This window comes from Boleophthalmus pectinirostris, unplaced genomic scaffold, assembly GCF_026225935.1.
Source record: "Boleophthalmus pectinirostris isolate CB_2022bp ecotype Guang Dong unplaced genomic scaffold, ASM2622593v1 HiC_scaffold_16, whole genome shotgun sequence".
NCBI lineage: Eukaryota > Metazoa > Chordata > Actinopteri > Gobiiformes > Gobiidae > Boleophthalmus > Boleophthalmus pectinirostris.
Genome location: NW_026571095.1, coordinates 23,143,634 through 23,166,562, shown reverse-complemented (window position 1 = coordinate 23,166,562; position 22,929 = coordinate 23,143,634). Strand labels below are relative to the sequence as shown.

The following is a 22,929-nucleotide window of genomic DNA, read 5'->3' as shown; positions in this document are numbered from 1 at the left end:
GTTAAACCTGCCTTTCACGTCCTGTCTTGTGTTGTTTTTAGAGACCTGGCAGCTCAGTGTGGGACCTCCCCCTTCATCAGAAAAGTTACACAGTGCCCCTTTAATCCAGATTTATACTTTGTGTGTCCAAGATCTTCATTCAGAGTATTTACTTGTTGAAATGAAAGAGTGAGTAATTTTACCTTCCTTAAGTGCAAAAAGCGATCAGAACAGTTTCTTCATCATATATTTATTTTCAATATAAATATAAAGGTCCAAAGTGGCTTAAGCTGCCTCAAAATACAATATAATAATAAAATAGATAGAATAAATTAATCTTTGTATCTTTAGTTGGTGGTGAATGGGTTAAGCTATTCTTCCCACATCTATTGAACACATTCCATCTTGTGTTGACGGTCTTGCATCTCTCCGATCCTCTAGGACTGCGGGTGGGCTTTGGGTGGGCTTTGGGTGAGCTTTGGGTGAGCTTTGGGTGAGCTTTGGGTGAGCTTTGGGGTGGGCTTTGGGTGGGCTCTTGGGGGCAAGTCCTTCGATGGCACCCCCCTCTTCAGGCCATGACAGCTCCTGAAACAAACACAAACAGAAACAGGACAAAGATGGTTTGTTTACATTCAAGGTTGCAGTGAAGTGAATAAAGTCTCAAGTGTTCACAGAAAACAAAATGCCAGACTTCTTTTCTGTTCAAAACATCAGAATATTTTATACGAATGAAGAAGGTACTACTCATTTTAGGTTAAGTCTTCAGTTAAAGGTGCACTGTGTAACTTTTATGTTGGTCCGTCACCTTCTTGTCACCATGGAGATGTTATTATCCTTGCATTTATACAATTTATTAATGTGTTTCTATTTCTAAAAACACCTTAATCGAATCACAACCTGGATTTTAGCCACAATATTTATTTACCTAGGCTTCCTTCCTTACTTGCTTCCTTCCACCCTTCCTTATTTCATTCCTTACTTCCTTGCTTCTTTTTACCTGATTACTTCCTTCCTTGCTTAATTTCATGCTTTCCTCTTCACTTCCTTGCTCCCCTCTTTATTTTCTTGCTTCCTTTCTTCCATCCTTCCTTCCTTCCTTCTTTACTTGCTTGATCCATTCCATACTTCCATGCTTTTTTCCTTGATTACTTCCTTCCGTGCTTAATTCCTTGCTTCCCTCATAACTTCCTTGCTTTCCTCTTTACTTTCTTGGTTCCTTTCTTCATTACTTGCTTAATTCCTTACTTCCTCTCTTCTTTCCTTGATTACTTCCTTATTTGCTTAATTTCTTGCTTCCCTCTTTACTTCCATGAGTCTCTCTTTATTTTCTTGCTTCCTTTCTTTCATCCTTCTTTCCTTCCTTCCTTACTTGCTTGATTTCTTCCATCCTTCCTTGCTTGCTTCATTCCTTGATTAATTCCTTACTTGCTTAATTTCTTGCTTCCCTCTTTACTTCCTTGCTAAATTGCTCATTTCCTTGTTTCATTCTTTAATTCCTTGCTTCCTTGCTCGCTTCCCTTCTTGCTTACCAGCTTCCTTGATTGCTTCCTTTCGTGCTTCCTTGCTCACTTTATTTCTTCTTTACTTTGTTGCTTACTTCTTTCCTTATTTACGTGTTGACTTGTTCACGATACCCTGTGCCTTTTGGCCATCAAAAAACTTCTTCACCTCCTTTCACACTTTGAAAATGACGAACCCAATCTTTAAACAATTGCCTCTGAATCCGTATAAATGCACTCTCTCTCCTCCATCCTACTGCTATTTCACCCTGTAGCAGAATCACCAGCCTCCTCAGCCTCTCTCCCGATCTCCTTCTTCACCAACACCACTGCACGTCTCCTGAATCAAACCCTCTCTACAAAATGCGTCATATTCTTTCATTCCCATTGACAAAAAACTGTGATGGAAGCAGCGCAGTAATGAATAGACGTGTCCAATGCTATTCTCAGGTATGTCCTTGTGACTCATGCTTTGAAAACTGGAGCCATTTGATTCTATAATTGATTCATTTCTTGCTGTAAACAACCCCATTTTTGTGAGCGTGTTTGTGTTTGTTTGTTTGGACCTGAAGGGTAAGGGCACGCGAGTGATTCTGTAAATATTTCAATGGTGTTTGAGTTATGCGTTCAGTAACGATTTACAACATACTTTTTTTTGTACCTTGTATTTGACATTGAAAAGGATGGGTGAGTCGGGTGAAGCAGAACTGACAGATCTAAGCTGAAAGGAATAGAACACATTAAAGAGGTTGTATGAAATATTTTGATTTATAACATTATAAAACTGACCGAGCTGTGTCGAGGTAGATATCTTCAAATCAAATATATTTTTTACTGGTGACAATTCTAATGCTGATCCTGTTGTTTTGTTGTTTTGGTTCTCAAGACTATTATCCAATCTGAAAGCAGAATGCGCCTCACATGAGTCTTTCGTTTGGGTTGCCAGATTCAATTAAGGCTATGTAGTTAATTGAATTTTGATCGCAATTTCGATTTGTGTGTCAAATGATCTCCAAACTTCTATAATCGAGTTGAAAAGATAAAGCTTAACAAACTTTATTTTGGGATATTTTTTATATAAATAAGTAAATCCGTTTTATTTTTTAAGTATAGAGATTGTAGAACAGCCGGATATATAGTTTATTTTGGATACATTTATGTTTTTCTATGCCTTAGTACGTGTTCAAGTATATTTTATTAATTTTATGTTTTATACATCGCAAAACTGCTCTAAGGTACATATTTTTAACCTATATTTATTTTCAATTTGAAGGTTTTGCATGTTTTTTTGAGAGCTAAATGCTGAATAAATGCATCGTGTAACTAAAAAATAAACTGAATAATCGTTTGAATAATTCAATATTAATCAATATAATCGTGATAATGATTTTTTCCATAATCGAGTAGCCCTAGTTTCAATGCTGAAATCCAGATGGTTTAAACCTAAAATGCTTCTCAGTGATCTGGATCCTCCTACCTAAACAGCAGCAAATACAGTCAATCATGAATCAGTGCTAGTGCAACCTCTGCAGCTCAGAGAGTGAATTCTGGAGTTCTTTCACATGAGGCCTGTCCATAAACTGAGAATGAGAAAAACTTGTATCCATCTATATACAGGTTAAAGGTCCTATATCGCACAAAATTTACTCTTGTGTTTTAGCTATGTTATAATGGTGTTACCTCATTTTTGTTTCAATCACACATGTTTGAGTAATCTTTTATTAGTAGTCTGTCAACATCTCCAGAGCTCAGACTGCTCTATTCCACCTTGTGATGTCATGAAGCGGTAGTTTTCATGTTAACAGCTACCTTTTACCTTGCCTGATTCATCAGCCAGTTTCACTTCATGGAAACCATCTGACCTTGCAGCATTAGGATTCGTTAGGTCGACGGCAGGCGGGCACTTTTTTAATTTAACTAATAACTGTTATTTGGTCGTGACGTATGTAATGCTCCAAATTCTGTAGGAAGAAGGGCAGTAACGTCTTTCCCCTTGATAAAATTCACCAAACATTCTCTTTGTTCCAGCTTTAAATCCTCAATTTCGGGAATCTTTGCCAACACAGAATGTATGGCTTTGTCTACATCCATCTCAACTGCTTTGTTTACTGTTGTGCTGTACCACAAAAGGGACCCAGACAGGTGCTTGAGTTTGACGTCATGGCCTCACAGCTCTTCGCTGAATAGCCGGTGCGTGGTCCACAACTTAGTCACTGGAGAGAAAATGAAATTGACTGGAAGCACTAGGTGGCGCCAGCCTGGCTACCTTTTACCTTTAATTCAGTTCAGTTTAGTTCATGATTATTTATGTTTTGATTTGTTTTGATTATGATTTTAATGTATTTCTTATTCTGTAAAGCACTTTGAATTACTTTGTGTACAAATTGTGCTATACAAATAAACTTGCCTTGCCTAATTCAGTAAAAATGGAAATTCCAGAGCTGAAATTGCCCAAATGATTCTTGTGAAGGTGTATGGAGTTTAAAAACATAGTGGAGCACTTCTTATATTACCACATGACATCACAAGGTGGAACAGCGTATATTGTGTATGTTAAATATGTATGAATGAAACAAAACACAACTCCAGGTATGTTTTGGATGAGGAAACAACATAATAACATTGATCAGAGAACAGCGCAACATGGGCCCTTTGAGGCACAGCCGAGGTTCAGCAGTTGGTGTAATACATTTTTAAAATACTACATAACGCTCTTTGCTGTAACAAAAATGTACTGGATATTTTTTTTAGCTTTAAAATTGTTGAAATATATTGTCCACCTGACTCCCGCAAAACCACATTTTCTTGTTCGCTCTGGATGGAAAGAATGAGTCAGCTGATGTAGCCCTGAACACTTATAAAGTTTTACAATGACAAATCTTTCACCTCTGCCACTTTCCTGCTCCTAAATAAACAAATATATATATAAAAAATATATTATTATAAAAAGTACACACTCTCTCTCTCACACACACACACTCTGACAGCCCTGACCCAGCACTAACTTTGTGTCTACAATACAACCACCGCTACAGGCTGTTTCCAATGGCAAAAGGATTACAGCAGCAGAAGTATTGTATCCCTGTCTTTCTTTCTCTCTTCATTCCCTCTCTCTCTTTCTCTCTCTCTTTCTCTCTCTCTCTTCACTGGCACTTTTTCAGGCACTTTTATGATCAAAACCAGATTGTGCTTGCCCAACGCTGAGAACAGGGAAAAATAGTCTGCAGTGACGCATTTTCTACACAAGAGGGGGGTACATAAACTTTGTGCAACATTTCACCCGACTGGGAACTTTGAACTATTCTTGGTCCTAACTGTAAACTATAAACCATGAATATTTTGAGATCTTAGTTTCAAATGAGGCAGCTAACAGAATATAAATAGTTTTTTTCTATATTAAAGTATATTTTGGTAACTCCGTAATTAAGTTGTTGCTAAGAATGAATCCTTCTTCTTAAACTATTTTGGTTTTGTTTTGTTTTGTTTTATCAATTTGAAGTATGCGCTGATAAAACTATGTCTTAATATTGCAGTTTAAGAATTTGCATACCCAGTTATTAATGAGAAAAACAGACTTCCTAAAATCCTAACCATAATTACTTAGTCTGGGTTGGACAAAAAGATAAAACTACCGCATTGTTTTGACATCTGTGCAATCCCTTCGTCATTGTGTAAAAAGAAGGACAAATTCTGCATGAAAGTTTTTTGAGTTAGCAAAATTTTTTATATATTTTTAGGAAGGATTTACAAGTACGTTTTTCTTTCTCTCCCAGTGTTTTCATAGTATTAGATGTGTATTGTGCAAAAAATTCCCTATATTATGCCCCAACCCCCAGTAACCACATCTGGCAGCCAGCCTGGATGACCACTGCAGAGGAATGACTGTACATTACCTCACAGTCTGGTGTTTACCATACAGTTAAAAAGCTCTGCCCAATTTTCACAATAAGTTTACCTCAACAGAGTGTTTACATAATTGGCCAGTTAGCATTATAAATTTATCATGTTTTGAATTATTCATTATAGCTAATAATCTGACTTTTTTTTGGCTTTTTATTTGTTCTTTGATTAATTACTGCTTCCATGGGCTTAGTAATGAAATATTTGTAGAGCTGCCATTAGGGGTGTGCAAAAATATCAAAAATATTGATATATATCGTATCGTTTAATGTGATGATACAGTATTGATATCATGGGCTGCCATACCAATATATGGCCAAGAGTATTTTTTGGTATATTTTAATAATTATTTTGTTACAGTGCTACAGTTTTGTTGCGTGTTCAGAGGAAGGAAATGGGTTTATTGTTCTGATTCTTTAAATGGGTGTGTTTCATATTATCTTTGCACAAGAAGTGGTTTAACAAAGACATTTAGTGTCACACCCATGACTAAGGAGGTCCCGGGAAAGACCCAGGACACGTTGGAGGGACAATGTCTCACGGTTAGCCTGGGAAAGTGTCAAGGTTCCCGCGGAGGAGCTGAAGGAAGTGTCCGGGGTGAAGGAAGTCTGGGAGTCCCTGCTTAGACTGCTGCAACTGCAACCTGGCCCCGGATAAGCAGAAGAAAATAGATGGATGGGCCCATGAATTAGCTTTTGTTTTTTACTGAACTGTATCGAATCAATCTGGCCAAAGTATCAAGGTATGTATCGTACTGGCAACTTCTTAATGATACCCATCCCTAGCTGCCATGGTAATTAACCATTCAAAACAGAATATTCTATCTTTTGAATGATCCTCAAACTGTTGCGTATAAGCAGGAGGTTGAAACAATATTACAATGCACCAGCCCCCTCCCTGGTTTTACTTTTATAAAACACCTTCCAAAACTTGTATTCTTACAGAGCAGGCTTGCCTCTGCTAGACTGATTCAGCCAGTTTCATTTTGTGGGAAATCATTTGACCTTGCAGCATTAGGATTCATTCACTCAACGGTAGGCGGGTACTTTTTTTAACTTAACCAATTGCTGCTATTTGGTTGTGACGTACATAATGCGCCGCTAACTGGTATATTAAGCTTTTCCCAAATCCTATAGGAAAAAGGACAATAACGAGCACTTTTTTTAATTTAACTAGTCACTGCTATTTGGTCGTGACGTATGTAATGCACCAAATCCTGTAGGAAGAAGGGCAATAACGTCTTTTCCCTTGATAAAATTCAACAAACATTCTCTTTGTTCCGGCTTTAAATCCTTGATCTCAGGAATCGTTGCCAACACAGAATGTATGGCTCTTCGCTGATTGGCTGGTGCCCAAACTCGTACTGCCAGAGTTCTTGCAAAACGTCTTGTGTATTCCAATTCCTGACCTAGTCGCTGGAGAGAAATGAAATTGAGCAGAGGCACTAGGTGGCACCAGCCTGGCTATGCCTCTGCACAGATCTGGCCTGTAAATTGGCCTGGTGTGTCTCTTGTTAGATCATTTAAAGGTTGTATAGAGGATTTTTAAAGGGAAAAGAAATACAGCGACAGTCCTTTTTCAAATGTTGTGCATGCGTGACACCACCTTCCTCCTCCACAGCTCCCTCAGTACAAACACCTCCTCCCGCCTCTTTACTCTAGAAATCACGCTTGTTTACAGTCAGTGCGCGTTCAGAATTACTGTTGAAGTGACCCGTCTAGAAATAATTTAGCGACCGAGCGTCAGTTTTTAGACCCTTCGCCTGCTTCCTTCGCGCAATCGCTGGAAGGAACCTCCAAGAATCACCTCAGTTTGGCTTTGCTCATTTTCCCCTTCTCTTCTTCCTTCAGTGACCTCAAAAACCGACTTTCTTTTGAGGTGAACTGGTCCTGGATTCTCGTCCGGCATTGCAACAAACTTTAAGCGAACTGCGAGGAAGCGACAGTTTGAAAAAGCCTCCAAGAACCGCCCCATAAACCATATAATCCCTGCGCGCCTGCGAGTCCGTTACACTAGAAACGTATTGAGTTTGATTGACAACCTAACAGCCAATAGAAAATGAGGGAGCCTCGTTTTTTTATTGGCTGATGTTTCTGTGGCCTCACTACGCCCACAGTTGATAGATTTTCAATCTTTTTTTTTTTTTGGTCATCATAATTACAAGGCTGCTGTGTCTCTGTAATGGTATTTTAAACTTTCATTGACAATTTGAAACAAAAACAAAAAATCCTCCATACAACCTTTAATGCCATGCCATGGAACATTTTGGTATGGTAGTAAACAGTTCTAAGCAGACATGCCAAAGAAAAAACAGACAATTCTAAATACAAATATTTTCAGGACTTTTTACCAAACTTCTTGTTCTTCTTTTACTTTCTAAATCATCGTTGACTCATTTGTGGTGGTATTACAAAGGCCTAGTTCCTCTTCACAGATCACACTTAATTTGAGTCAGACACACTGTAAAAAAACACATGGTTCCTTGTTTATTTCACATATCTTTCTCCAGCCCAGACACCGATCACTACAGATAATTGTTTATGGCAACTCAACTCCATCTACTTTCTTTTTATAGACCGACCTCTCCATAGAAAATCAATACTCCCTTAAGATGTCAAATCTCAAATATCCATGTATCATTCACAACAAACTCTCACTTGAAGATGAGGTATGAATGATATTTTATAACACTGCTCTGATACGATGCGCAGTACACTCATGACTCTGAAGGGGGAGTGACTTAGCGTGGGGAGCAAAGGGAAAGTGCACTCAGAGTTCTTTGTTGTGAATTGCTGTTTAGCTGTCAGATTCCAGATTTGTTGACTTGGTTTATGGTTAATATCTTTGTAATTACAGGCCCTCGCCACATAAAACAAAAACTGGAACAAAGTTTGACATCTTCTCTGACAGTACAAATAAACAAACGTTCAATTATTTTCTCAATAGCCTCAGAAAGCGGTGCCATTATTCAACCGCAAAGACGTCACCGCTGTCAGTTGAAAGGACTTTAAGTCATAAGATAAATATGACAAGTTTTCTCAAGTCAGTCCTTAACAAATTATGAACATTTGTGGATTATAAATTTGGATATGTTTTCTTTCAAAAACAGTGAATCTCTCAGACAGTTATATAGACTTCTGCCATCCTTTTGATAACTCCTACTAAACTAAACACAATAACTACAAACATGTCCCTTATGATGTTACGCTGTTTAAGAATGATGCATGTTTTGGTAGACAACATCAGATTTGTAGTCTGAGAGATTTCCCAGAAGCCCTTGTGTGAGTTATTTGTCACATGTTGTTTGCATCATGTCCAGTCATGAGTAACACTGCGTAGTGTCTGTGACTGCGTGGGCGCTCTGTTAAATAGAGGTGTCATTCTTCCCTTATTTATAAAGTCCAAAGAATATGACTAATCGGGTGAGATTTCACTGCTGCAAGGCTGTGCTGGACTTTAAAAGACAGACTTGATTAAAACATGTGGGTAGCAGACAAATGACTAATATGGATGTTTAAAGAATATTTGTTTTTACCTAGTTTAGTGTTAAACGTCCTATATTTACTCCCATGAGCTTTTAGCCGTATTATGATGCTCTTACCTCATCAAAAATATAAACGGAGTTGTGTTTCATATACATGTGCACACGTTTGAGTAATCCTGCATTATTATTAGTCTGTCTACATCTCCATAGCTCAAAATGCTCTGTTCCACCCTGTGATGTCATGAAGTGGTAGTTTTCAAGTTAATAGCCACATTTTACCTCCAGTTCAGTAGAGATTGGAAACTTCAGAGCTGAAATTATCCGAATGATTCTAGTGAAGATGTGAAGAGTTTAAAAACACAGTGGAGCACTTCTTGTGCATGGCATCACAAATTGGAACAGAGTGTTTTAAGTTTAAGAGAAGAACTCAAGTAAGTGAAAATGCAGGGTTTCTGTGTTAAACATGTGTGAATGAAAAAAACACAACTCCAAGTCTGTGATGAAGAAACAACATTATAACAGATCAGAAAATAGTGTAATATGTAGTGATAAAACTAGTAACAGAAAAATAAAGCCAATTTTCATGTCAAAAGAAGCTAAAAATATCACTTTTACAGATTTTAAACAAAAAACACACATTAACTTCAAGCACCTTTACTCAGTTTTGAACCAAGAGTAAAGAACATATTTTAGAATTTATTATTAGACCTGCCCACTCTGTCTATTACTGATGTTACTGAGAAATAATGGTCAGCAACACTACCACTAATACAACTTTTTTTTTTCAGTTCTCATCTAATAAAATGCTTTTCGAAATGGATATGCGATGTTATTCAGTCTCAAATGTTTTAGCTGCTTTTACAGTAAAACTTCTGGAGTAATAAAAAGCCCAATACAACTAGTGGCAGCAATAGTAGGAATAAAAGTACTAAGTAAAAGCAGTGGTAATATAGTAATAACAGTAGTTTGTATAAGAACTAATAAGGCGAGGAAGCTTGTAAGAGTAATTTGTAATTGAGCTGAGTAGTTGAGTTGTAGTAGTAGCAGCCGTTGTTCAAAAAGTACAAAGTGGTAGAAGTAGTAGCACCATTTCACTTGAAGACTACCACTTCAGTTCATATCCTAAATAAACTGGACAGTTAAAAAAGTATATAGTCAGTCCTTTAAAGGTCCTATATTACATAAAATTGACTCTTGGCCCCATGTCTGAAGAGCCCCCACAGCGGAGTGTTTTAAGCCTCATCTTCAAACCCACTTTTATTTTCTGGCTTTTAACACTGCGTGAGTTGTGTGGTCCTCTGTGTCTTTTATTTATTTTATTTACTTTACTATTTACTGTTATTTTATGATTTTTATGTTTTTTGCTTTTATTTGCTTTTATAGGTTTTATTGTGTAAGGAAGTTTTAGCAGTTTACCTTTTTGTGATCTTCGTTGTATGATCTCTGTGTGTATGATCACCTTGGAAAATGCTTTGTTTGTAAGAATGTGCTATAGAAATAAAGTTTGTATCTTGTGTGCTTTGAGCCTGTTATAATGCTGTTGCAACCTCAAAAACGTGGAGTTGTGTTTTGTTTCATTCACACATGTTTGAGTAAGCCTTTAGTATTGCTCTGTCTACATCTCCAAAGCTCAAAATCCTCTGTTCCACCTTGTGATGTCATGAAGCAGTAGTTTTCAGCAGCTACTTTTATTCTTTAGTTCAAAAGAGAAAGGCAATTCCAAGGCTGAAACCTTCCAAATTATTCTAGTGAAGGTGTACCCTGGAAAAAAACAATATCTAGGTGAGTAAAATGGCTTAAATTAAGAATTTTATTTATTTGAGTAGATTCAACTTGACAAGTAAAATTATATACCAATTGATTAAGTGTGTTTTTTTAATTCAAGCAAAAATCTAGTTTGTTTCTTATTTTAAGTGCAAAAAGTTGTTGTTTTTCTTGTTTTTAGAGATGTATTTTCATATTTTAAGCACAAAAAGTCTTATTCCACTTGCAGATAATTTTACTTGTCAAGTGAAATTTACTCAAATCATGATAAAACTTTCTTAATTCAAGTCATCTTAACTTGACTAGATTTAGTTTAAAAACACAGTGGAGCACTTCCTGTGTTACCACATGACATCACAAGGTGGAAGAGAGTGTTTTCTGTTTGAGAAAAGAACCTAATTATGCAGGGTTCGTGTGTTGAATATGTGTGAATGAAACAAAACACAACTTCTCGTATGTTTGTGATGAGGAAACAACATTATAACACAGATCAGAAAAGAGTGTAATATTTGCCCTTTAACTTTTCTTTGAGTGAAATAAAAGTACTTTATAATTAATATACAAGTCTTTTTATAGTTGCAATTTGTCCATTCGCTTCTTATTGCCTAATCTTGTTTTTAATTATCACACATGTTGACTGTTTTCCTGTGAAGCTGTGAGCGGGAAACCATGTGACATCACGAGCAGCAGAAGCCCCGCCCCCTCCCTTCAAACACATAAACAGTGAGGAGGGCTGCAGCTCATTTAGCCTCCGAGAAACCACTCCAGCGCTAAAAACAGATCACGTCACAGCGGCAGACACACGAAAAATGTAAATATTGAGAGAAAAAAGCAAAATGCGTCTTGTTATTTTGGTGGCGGTAAACAAAGTGGGCAAGTTCTTTTGATTTTTACACCAAAGTTGGAAACCACGGCCTTCTCCTTGGTAATGAAGGAAAGGGGCACAGACAAAACAAATTCTGTGTCTGAAATTAACCAAGACAAAATGTTAACTGAATTGGATTGTGAAGGCAGTGTACCTGATATTTACTGACTTAAAACTGTGAAAAACAACTGGCATGCCAACACACACTTTTTAATTATCGCACAATAAAACATGTTAGACGCAGGCAGTACATGTTAGATATATACATAATTTTGCTCAAAAACGTGGGAAAAATCAAGGTACAGAGCTGTTTACAATCAACCTTGACTAATCCAGGCTCAAAACAGGACTAAAGCGGAATAAATATGTCTAATTAACGTCTAACTTCAACTACTGATGTAAAATTGCAGTCGGCACTCCTAATAAAAAGACAGAATTAAAGACACTGTATATCTGTTTTTCTCATGTTTTTAAGCAAAAATGTGTCTTGCCCCAGTACAGATATATTGTATAAGAAGCTCTTGTGGTCAAAATATGATCATTGTGTGTTGTCTGCGTCAAATTATAAAGAACTTACTTGTCAGAGAATCAAGAAGTGTGTGGTTAGCATGCTAGTTGTTGTTGTTAGTTTTACCCCCAGGGCAAAACTCCACTCTGGTCTCTGAGAGTTGTAAAAAGGTCTTATAAACTTATTGTGAGTAATAATGAGGATATGAGGAAGAATTTAAGATGACTACAACCCATTTATGATTAACATTTTTCACGTTAATAAGATAAAAGATAAAAATTTGGTACAAAGTTAACCAAGAATAAAATTGGACTGAACATCTATACTCAAGCAGATTAAACTAGATTAAACTAAATTAGTCTAGGATTAAGACAGAGGTAAACCAGGACTAAACCAGGTTTAAACCAGGAATAAACCAGGTTTAAACTGGGACTACACCAGGGTTAAACCAGGTCTAATCCAGGTCTAAAACTGGGATGAGGCCAGGGTTAAATCAGGTCTAAACCAGGTCTAAACCAGGTCTAAACCAGGACTAAACTAGGTCTATACCAGGTTTAAACCAGGACTAAACCAGGTCTAAAACTGGGACCAGTCCAGGGTTAAATCAGGACTAAACCAGGTCTAAACCAGGACTAAACTAGGTCTAAACCAGGTCTAAACCAGGTTTAAACCAGGTCTAAACCAGGACTAAACTAGGTCTAAACCAGGACTAAACCAGGTCTAAACCAGGTTTAAACCAGGTCTAAACCAGGACTAAACCAGGTCTAAACCAGGTCTAAAACTGGGATCAGACCAGGGTTAAACTAGAACTAAACCAGGTCTAAACCAGGACTAAACCAGGTCTAAACCAGGTCTAAACCAGGACTAAACCAGGTCTAAACCAGGTCTAAAACTGGGACCAGACCAGGGTTAAACCAGAACTAAACCAGGTCTGAACCAGGTCTAAACCAGGTCTAAAACTGGGACCAGACCAGGGTTAAACCAGAACTAAACCAGGTCTGAACCAGGTCTAAACCAGGTCTAAAACTGCAATCAGAAGAGAGTTAAACCAGGACAAACCAGGACTAAACCAAATCTAAACCAGGCCTAAACCAGATCTAAAACAGCAACCAGACCAGGGTTAAACCAGTCCTAAACCAGGTCCAGTCCAGGTCTAAACCAGGTCTAGACCAGGACTAGAGCAGGACTAAAGTAAGGTCAGACGTGACTAAACCAGCCATAATCATTAGAGAACTTAAACAGGATAAATGTGTCTTATAAATCTCCGCTGATGTAATATTGGAGTCATGCACAACAAATGAAAGGCACTAATTCATGTTTGCCATCAAAATAAATCAAATACACAACAAAATATGAATACAATTGTTTTGGCACATTGCAGCCGACTACAAAGCTCTGTCTGTTTGATGTGAGGCCTGGACAGCATTAGAAGTGTGTATCTAAATTTAGAAGTTTTATAATAAGGCTAGTATCTGGTTAGTATAGAAGGCTGTCACTAATGTTCTATTTTAATTAGAGATTCACAGTAAGGGGAAAGTAAGTCAAAAATATCTTACATTTATTTCAACAAATCACACTTTCCTAGACAATTTTGTGCTGTTTGGGAGTTAATTAGAACAAAAAATGAATTTCTGTCAACCACTACGCAATGTTTGTTTACTTTGGAAGCATTAAGTACTGGAGATATCTTATTATTTGAAAAAGCTTGGATAAGGATTTGCTGTTACCAGAACATGCTGGCATCAGATCAACAATAGCCTAAATCATCTTGAAGGTCCTATTACGCTTAATAGATACTTTGCAGTGATATCACGCTGGGGGTGTTCTACATTTAGCTCTGGAATGTTCATCAGTTACCACGGTGACACAATGCACACATTAGTATTAACATTTTAAAACAGCCTAAAAACTCAAGAAAAATACAAAATGGATTTAAACAACACATTTTCAAGAGTCTGTGATTATACCTGTTGTTGTTCCGACTAAGTCCATTTTTCTGGTCAGATTGTGTTAAAATAAAGCTCAGATTAAAGTCTTACAGGCCTTTGACAGAGCAGTGCCTACAGTTTGTATCACACCCCCAAAGAATCGTGACACCATCTGCTGCAAAGTATCATCATATTTTATTTTGAATGATTGGCTCCACATTGGCATTGGAAGCGGGAAGATATTGTTTTTAGCCTCATTTGAACTTTTCCAAGTTCACCATCAAAGACCAAGTCCTGGTGTATTCTGTATGCTCAGAAATCACTTATTACTTATATTTTTATAGAGGAAGCCCAAAAAGTAGTTTAAAAACCATGAATATTAAACAGGACATTTTTGTATGATAATTAATGTATCAGATTTGTCTATGGACTTTGAGGAAATGGTTCAAAACTTTCAATTTCCCAATGCATTTGCTTTGTGCGATATCCACATTTGTACTTTCTTCGCCTTGTAAAGGGCCCATACGACACTATTTTCTCTTTGTTACGATGTAGTTTCCTCATGAAAAACACACTTGGAGCTGTGTTTTGTTTTATTTACACATATTAAACACACAAATCCTGCATGTTTAAACTTATTTCTGCTCTCAAACAGAAAACATGCTGTTCTTCTTTCTGATGTCATGTGGTAAAACAGGAAGAGCTCCACTGTGTTTTTAAACTCCAAACACCTTCTTTAGAATCATTTGGGAGATATCAGCCCTGGAGTCGCAATTTTCTACTGAACTAAAAGTCAAATGTAGCTGTTAACTTGAAAACCACTGCCAACGAAACTGAGCATTTTGAGCTTTGGAGATGTAGACAGACTAATATTAAAGCATTACTCAAACGTGTGTGAATGAAAAATGTTTTTGGTGAAGTAACAACCTTTTAACATGATTTCAACCTCACAAGAGTCAGTTTTCTTCATCCTGAACCCAATCAAAATGACCACATTTGCAATCAAAATACCATTGTCATTACCTCACTGCTGAAGATGTATTTTCAGGTGTGCAACTCCCATTTAGAGGAAAATGCTTTCACTAATGTAAACTTCCCATTTTCCATGAACCCACCACGTGTTGCCAGACTCTTGTAAACAAAGGTTACGTAAAAAGTCTATTGTACTCACCAGGATTTGCTCCCCTGCCTGCTCCCAAGTCCACTCCACTGTAGCAGGGTGTCAAATTTCATCCAACTTCCCCTCCTCTCTTTCTCTCTCCATCTCTCTCTCCATCTCTCTTTCTTTCTATACCATGCTGGAGCTTTGCCGACCTCTCCCCAAATTCGAAGAGGGGGTCCGGGCAGGTTTGACGGGGGCCTGGTACTTTCCACATCGGCCATTTTGCGGATATGGCGGGGGTTTTTGCGTCCTACTTTCTATAATGACTTTAGGGTCCAATGCTTGCGGGTGGGGCGTCTCTTGCCCTAAAATGGTATGTCCCATGTGGTTGCTATTATAAAACTGAGGCGGGTGACCATTTTTCAATCCATTTTGCTTCGAAAACGGGACAATTCGGTTCGTTTTGACCACCGACGCCGTGTGAATGGGTGACGGAGAGTTCGTGCGTAAGATGATGCGTTCCTCGTCTACGTGTTGAGCCATTTGGGGTCTGTGGTTGCCAATGGCGACCACTCTCAAGTCCTCAGAAAAGTCCACACAATTATTATTATTTTCGGGCCCTGGGGTGATGCTGGGTGTCTCTTCACTTAGGTCGATATTGGCAGTGAGACGATCAATTTGCTGCACCACCTGAATAACAAAAGACAAGATCAATACGTATTCACCTCGTGGCAAAAAGGAAAGTTTCAAAGTATCTGTCAAACTGGGCATTTTCACAGCATCATCAATTTACACTGCAGCCAAAGCTTATTAAGATGTTGCCAGATAATCGCTCCCTTATCGAGTTGGCAGCAAATCCAACTGTGAATCAATGCAATAAGCAGCCTTTAGTTAAGATTATTGAAGGAGGCAGGTGTCGATTCCATTCAGCTCTGAAGTATGATATAGAATGTGTTTTAATGAGAGCTCCAGCTATTATTTTGTCTTAATGTTGGTTAAAATTGATGTTTCACAGTTTTAGAATGAGCAAGTTGTTCTTCATATCATTCTGACCTATTTAAAGATACAGTATGTAACTTTCTGGAGGTGGCATGCCGCCTGCAGGATTCATTGGAAAGTTATAACAATACTTTGGAACATTCTCTATGGAGATAGAGAAGTTTTATGCCACACTGTGGAGGATTACAGCAAAGGAACAGCTATTCCATGGAGACAAGCAGAAGGAGGCCCTCCTCCGGGCCAAATAAGTCTCAACCAAAACAAAACAAAATATAAAAGGCAGTAAAAAAAAAAAAGTTGTTGTGTCTATTTTTGGGCTAAAAAAGTCATTCTTCAGTTATGACTTAGACAATGTCTAAAGTTAGTCAACTTATGCAGGAGCTCAGGTTGCACTAAGCCTGAATTTAGGAATAATGGGCAAAAAGCTAGTAGTAGTAGTAGTAGTAGTAGTAGTAGTAGTAGTAGTAGTAGTAGTAGTAGTAGTCGTAGTAGTCGTAGTAGTGGTAGTAGCGGTAGTAGTCTAGTAGGAGTAGTATATGGAAGATAATTTGTTCCATTAGATTTAGAATTTTAAATACCATTGAATTTCTCAGTTTGAATTTTTTAACTCTGAAAAAATATGTTGAATAATTTATATTCAGATTTTTAGTTGCTGAAATTTTAAGTATACTTTTTCAACATGTTTCAAATTCAAAATGAAAAATTCACCTTTTAAATATTCAGCATGTATATTTTCAAGCCCTCAAGTTCAACAGTCAAAATTCAGAGTGTAAAATTTGTAGTGAAAAATTTCATAGCAAAGATCCAAGATGTCAAGGCAGAAACAATCGATCATGTGTGAGTGAGGAGGACAGAGGCTGTTTCCTATTGGCAATAAAATAGATGAAGCTATTGGACCTGGACCTGGATTGCTGTGGATCGATTGCTTCTGCCTTGGCATCTTGGATCTTTGCTGCAAATGTTTTCACTGCAAATTTTACACTTTGAATTTTGACTGTTGAACTTGAAGGCTTGAAAATATTTGTGCTGAATATTTAATTTTGTGCAGATTTTTTAATTTTATTTTATTATTATTTTTGAATTTCAAACACTTCACATTTCAAACAAATTTACACTTGAAATTTCATCAACTGCCATTCAGAAAAAAAATAATTCAAACATGTTTTTTTCAGTGTTAAAACATTCAAAGTGAGAAATTTAACAGGACTTAAATTCAAAATCTAATGGAACAAATTATCTTCCATAGTAGTAGTAGTTGTAGTACTAATTGTAGTATCAGTTGTAGTACTAGTAGTAACAATACCAGGAGTTGTAGTAGTAGTATCAGCAGTAGTAATAGCTGTTAAATAAAAAATAAAGAGTCATAGTGTTGCTTAGACTTGCTTCTCTTCCTTTTCCCTTTGGCCGAATCCACTGTGTAAACACTACTGACATCAATGCCTTGTTTAAAGAATAGGGAAGGACCACAGTATCATTTGGCCCCATTGTTAAGTCCAGGCTTTTAAAACGTGTGTGCGGATCTTTGCCAGAATCCTGCGTTCCCTGCGAAAGGTCAGAGCAAATTGTTCCCAACTCGAGATGATGACAAACAATGCAGTCAGCAGCAGCAGCCCTCTCACACATACAAACTAAAGCCAAGCCAAAACAACACAGTGTACGAGAATGAACGAGGGAATGAACAATGATAACAGCCAGTCTGCTCCAGTGATAGTTTTAAATGTCACTATAACCCAATGAAAAGGTTGCCACATCTGCACCTGCCCTGACTTTCATGTTAAACACTGGTTGGTGTGATAAGATACACAGCCAATGTAGAAAATCATAGACCAGATAATTACTGGGAGGATTCTGTTTGCAAAGGCTATTGTTTGGGAATAGAGCTTACTGAATGGCAAGCCACTACCACTACTACTACTACTACTACTAAGAGATGTAATGATATCCAAATCTCTCAGTACAATATTTATTTTTGATATTTTGGAGAGGCAAATATAACTTTTTTGCTTTTAAAATACCATAACAAGATTTTGGTGTGAATTATTTCCGTCATAATCCCAAGAATTCAAGTAAAAAACATATCTCTTCATGTTGTTTGCTCTGAAATGAATCATGGGATATGTAGGTCCCGATGTTTATAAGCTGTTGCTACTATAAAAAAATGCATTTAAGAAAATAAACTTGTAATTAGATATATTGTGACAACCCACGATATTATTGTGAGACTTTTGATATTTTGATATTTCAGTTGTTACATCCCTAACTATTACTATTACTAATACTACTACTACTACACAAACTATAATGATATTACTTCTGTTTACCATACTGTTAGATATAATTGGTTCATGTTTAATTCAACAGTATCAATAATATAGGGTCCATCACCTGCTTATCTCCATGAAAATGCTGTGTATCTTCCACATTATGAATTTTCCACAGTATGGCATTGAACCTGTCTGTCATGTATTTAGGTGTTTTTCCTACATTCTTATTATGAGCAGAGTTGCCTTAGCCTGATTCATCAAACAGTTTCAGTTCGTGGAAACCGTCTGACCTCGCAGCATTAGGATTCGTTTGCTCGACAGTGAGTGGGTACTTTTTAAAAATTTAACCAATCACTGCTATTTGGTTGTGAGGTATGTAATGCACCGCTAACAGGGCTAACTGGTATATTAAGCTTTACCCAAATCTCATAGGAAGAAGGACAATAACATCTTTCCCCTTGATAAAATTCACCAAACATTCTCTTTGTTCCGGCTTTAAATCCTCGATCTCGGAATTGTACAGATTACACAGAATGTATGGCTTCGTCTACATCCATCTCGACCGCTTTGTTTACTCTTGTGCTGTACCACAAAAAAGGACCCAGTCATGGCTTCACAGCTCTTCTCTGATTGGCTGGTGCGTGGTCTACAACTTCCAGGGTTCTTGCAAACCATTTAGTGAATTCCAATTCCTGACCAAGTCGCTGGAGAGAAATGAAATTGAGCGGAGGCACTAGGTGGGGCTAGGTGGTGGTTTAATGCCATACTGTGGGACGTTCAATGTTCTGCACAACAATAACATGTAGACAACACCACCACAAAAACATATATTGTGTACCTTTAAATGAAGTTAAAAACATTAGCTGCTAGCACATTATGACATAATAAATAGTGATTGTACTGTTGAAAAAATCAGAAAATGATGAAATTGTATAAGCTTTGAAACACAGAGGAGCAATTCTAAGAAAGACATCACCTGGTGAACAGAGAATTTTGAGACAGACAGACTGACTGAAAATGCACAATTGCTCAAATATGTGTGAAAATAGCAAAACTCCAGATGTTTTATAGGGGTACCACATAATACTGTCAGAAGCTCAGAAAAGTCTGTATAAATTAATATGAGCCCTTTAACCAATTTACACCTCACTTTACATAAGATCTGCGGTCTCTTGAATGAGGTGATGAAATGTATTTGCCCAAATGTGTTTTTGTTAAACCCTTTTTGCGTCACTGAGTCATATTTACAGGAAATGGCTGTAGCTGGTATGTTGTTGTCTGGAGTGAAGGTGGGACTGGCTCCAGGACAGATTAAAAATGTCCCATAAAATATAAAGTGCTGCTCTGTGTTTACTGTATAAGGAATGAACAGAGGCGGAGGTGTTGTAAATGAGGAAAAGAAGTCTTCAGGAAAAGTAATAAGAGCGTTCATTTAAGACTTTATTTATAGCACAAAGTAGTAGAGTCTGCTTCTGTTGATCACGTGTTACTATAAAACTACGTAATGTTTTCAGAAATGTCCCCACCCCCTTATCCAAAACAACATGACTCAAGGCTAGACTAAAAGTGACTGTGTTTGGTAAAGTACATGTCAACATATTTTTGTATTTTTAGTACTGAAAGGTAAAGAGGGGCCAACTAAGTTCAAATTGTGAATGCATTCTTTGAGTCCTGGTTTTAGTAGTTTTAGCTAGAATTGGTTGGGATTTTAATTTAAATTTTAACACACTAGTTTAGTCCTTGTTTTGTTTTGTTTTTTTTTCCATTGGTGTTACCTGGTCAGAAATATTTGATGATTACACAACTACAACATTGCTACAGTCAGTGACAACAAATCTCCCTACCAAAAAAACAAACAAAAACCTTTTATTCTGTGTTATAAATAACTACTATCATAAATATAGGGATAAGTAGTTGTAGTAGTAATAGCTGGTAGAAGTAGCAGTAGTACTAGCAGCAGTAATAGTATAAGTAGTAGTAATAGCAGGAGTAGCAGTTGAAGTAGTGGTAGTAGCAGTAGTGGTAGTGGAAGTAGCAGTGGTAGTAGAAGTAGCAGTTGAAGTAGTGGTAGCAGTAGCAGTTGAAGTACTGGTAGCAGTAGCAGTTGAAGTAGTGGTAGTAGTAGCAGCGGGAGTAGTAGTTAGTATAATCGCAGTAACAGTTAGAGTAGTAGTAGCAGTAATAAAAGTAGTGGTAGCATTAACAGTAGCAGAAGTAGTGGTCGGAGTAGTAGCAGTAGCAGTAGTAGCAGTAGTAGCAGTAGTAGTAGTAGTAGTAGTCATACCTCTCTCATCTCCACATGGACTTGCTTGAGCCCTCCTAGGACGTCCTCCAGGTTGGTGACCACTTGTCTTATCTGCTCCCTGACCGTGTCCTTCCTCCTCTGCTCCCCTGGCTCTGGACTCTGCTCCCTCTTCACCATCACGCCGTTCGATTTCAAACTTTGCGTCCCACCTGCAGAACTTAGACACGACCCATTTCTCCTCCTGTTTGGGTTGAAGTGTTTTGGCGGGACCTCCGTGGTGAAAAACCCTTTGTAAAATCCCCCATGTCCGTTACACCCTTGCTCTGATCTTTCCGGCTGCGTCCTGTCCCAGTCTTGATGCGTATCTCTTTCCTCCACACCCTCCACCCCGAAAGCCCCTATCCCGCAATGCCCATTTGGTATATACCCCATTTGTGGACTGTGTTGGGGTTCGAAACTGCTCCTGTCTGAAACGTAGTCTTCATCTTCTATGGACGCATACCTGACCGTCTTGCACAGCTTGTACCCCTGGTCTTTCACCTGTAAGTGGGGTAACTGATGAGGTACGCCAAAAGTGTACACCCTTGAATTACTATGCATACATCGGCACTGCTCCCTTAAAGGCGGACAGTGTCTTGCGTTGCAGTTACAGTGAGCTGGAGGAATTTCGTAGGAGCAGACAGGACCAGCGCGGTTGCATGGGACAGTCCCGACAAAAACAGGTCTCCTTTGCGGGCTTCTGTGACAACTTCTCTCCAGTCTACTGCTCCCCAAGGAAGTCCTGGTTGGATCCTTGGCCCAGAGATCCAGCCTGGTCCGATCCAAAGCTGGGTGGTCTCCTTGTCTGGATGTCTGCGCTCCCCCTCCTCCTCCTCCTCCTCCATGATTGTGTCCCAAGTATTCGAAGTGGACGCACCTCTGGCATGCGCAGGGGGGAGGAAAGAGACCATTCTGTACGAACCTATAGTGTCCAGTTACTTCAGCTGTGTACATGTCAAATGCTTACGGGCTCCTTTGTTGAGAATCTCCGGTTTTGCCAATGCCGCTGCTCGCTCCCTCTGCCATCCAGTCCTTCTGTTTTCTTCATCCGTCTCAAAAACTTTTCTCAATCTCTCTCTCTTTCTCTCTCTGCCTGTCTCTCTGTCTCACTCCCTCCCTTCCTTAAGTCAGTTCCTCTCCTCTACTTCCTCACGCAACCATTTTGTCTTCCTTCAAACTTTCTTTCTTTCTTGCACCTCTCCGTCTCTCTCTGGGCCCCCCTCTCTCCCTTCTCTCTTATTCTCTCCTTCGCTGCTGCAGCTTAAACTCCAATGCCGCCTGTGCGCTTTCCTGTTTGCAACCCCCTTCCCTCTCCTCTCTCTCTCTCTCTCTCCCTCCCTCTCTCCTTATATTTTCTCTCCTACATTCTTTCTACCTGATCTCCTCTTCCCTCTCTTCTTCCGGTAGCTCCTCCTTTGAACACCACCGTCTGTACTTGTCGACAAATCTGTCTTCTTCTGCTTCTTGCTCCTCTCTCTGGCTGCCTCGACAGGCTAAAATCGAGACCAGAGTGAGTGGAGTTTCAGAAAGGGGAGGGGAATTTTGCATGCTCAGGGAGGTGGGGTCTGCATACACTTTGAAGACTGAGCCAGTGTCTTTTTCAGAACCTCTAAGCCTTAAACATGTTGTCCTCTCGCGTCCTTTTTAACATTTTGCTGTGCACTTTGTCATTGCTTTTATGGCTTTGTCTCAGTTGATTTCGAGCGAAGAGGTTAAGCGCAAACTTCCTGGAGACAGCATAATAGCTTGTCTAAGTATAGCAGGCACCTTCCACTTCTCCTCTCTCAATGCTTTCAACATGTCTTTTTAATTATAAATCAACTTCAAAGCGCCGCTGTTAATCTCACAAATGAACGAGAGCTACGAGGAAGGAAGGATGAACGAGGGAAGCCACATAGAGGGATATATTTAACAAAACATGCAAAAGGATGTGGGTCTCTGTCCACTGGCGAGTTTGTTTTGAAAGAAAATAAGGGCAGCTTTGAAAACAATGGACTGTAAAAAAAAAAGTCATGCTGGGAACAACATGAGAGGAGGAGAGAGCGGAGGTGAGCTAGCGGGAGAAGTCAGGCTGATGTCCTGGGAATGAAATACGATTAGGATTAAAGGGGATGTATTTTTGATTTTAACTTTGGTAACAGAAATGGCCATTATATTATGCAAAGTATTGTAAATGAAGTAACTTGAGAAACAAATGAGACTGAAAAACTTAACATAGCCCTGGGGTTGGGAACAACTAGTACTGATATTGACAGTATTGATAGTAATACCACTGACCATTCTCTGTGGGGGTGAAGTTAACTAGAGGCACTGCTCTGTTTGAACCTCTGTTACTGAAGTTATTCTTTATTCT

General features: G+C 38.4%; 1 protein-coding gene across 5 annotated transcripts; it reads right to left on the bottom strand.

Annotated features, from left to right (window-relative positions):
* Nucleotides 1-213: 213 nt before the first annotated feature.
* Nucleotides 214-22,085, bottom strand: LOC110164133 (uncharacterized). 5 transcript variants are annotated; one of them, XM_055151630.1, is made up of 6 exons: nt 20,577-22,085; nt 15,099-15,719; nt 7,729-7,838; nt 2,268-6,793; nt 2,128-2,199; nt 214-564 (listed from the first exon to the last, which is right to left on the bottom strand). In XM_055151630.1, the coding sequence occupies exons 1-2, from the start codon at nt 21,528-21,530 to the stop codon at nt 15,216-15,218; spliced, it is 1,458 nt and encodes a 485-aa protein (XP_055007605.1). In that variant the 5' UTR covers nt 21,531-22,085; the 3' UTR covers nt 214-564; nt 2,128-2,199; nt 2,268-6,793; nt 7,729-7,838; nt 15,099-15,215. The 5 variants fall into 5 exon arrangements, with proteins under 5 accessions (XP_055007605.1, XP_055007607.1, XP_055007604.1 ...); XM_055151632.1 differs by lacking the exon at nt 2,268-6,793 and having other exon boundaries at nt 2,140-2,199; XM_055151629.1 differs by lacking the exons at nt 2,128-2,199; nt 2,268-6,793.
* Between the last annotated feature and the right edge of the window lie 844 nt (nt 22,086-22,929).

Coding starts and splice junctions, on each gene's coding strand:
- LOC110164133 (XM_055151630.1), bottom strand. CDS start 21,530: ATGTACACAGCTGAAGTAACTGGACACTATAGGTTCGTACAGAATGGT. Junction 15,720..20,576: donor TCCATGTGGAGATGAGAGAG/GTATGACTACTA, acceptor TTTGTTATTCAG/GTGGTGCAGCAAATTGATCG.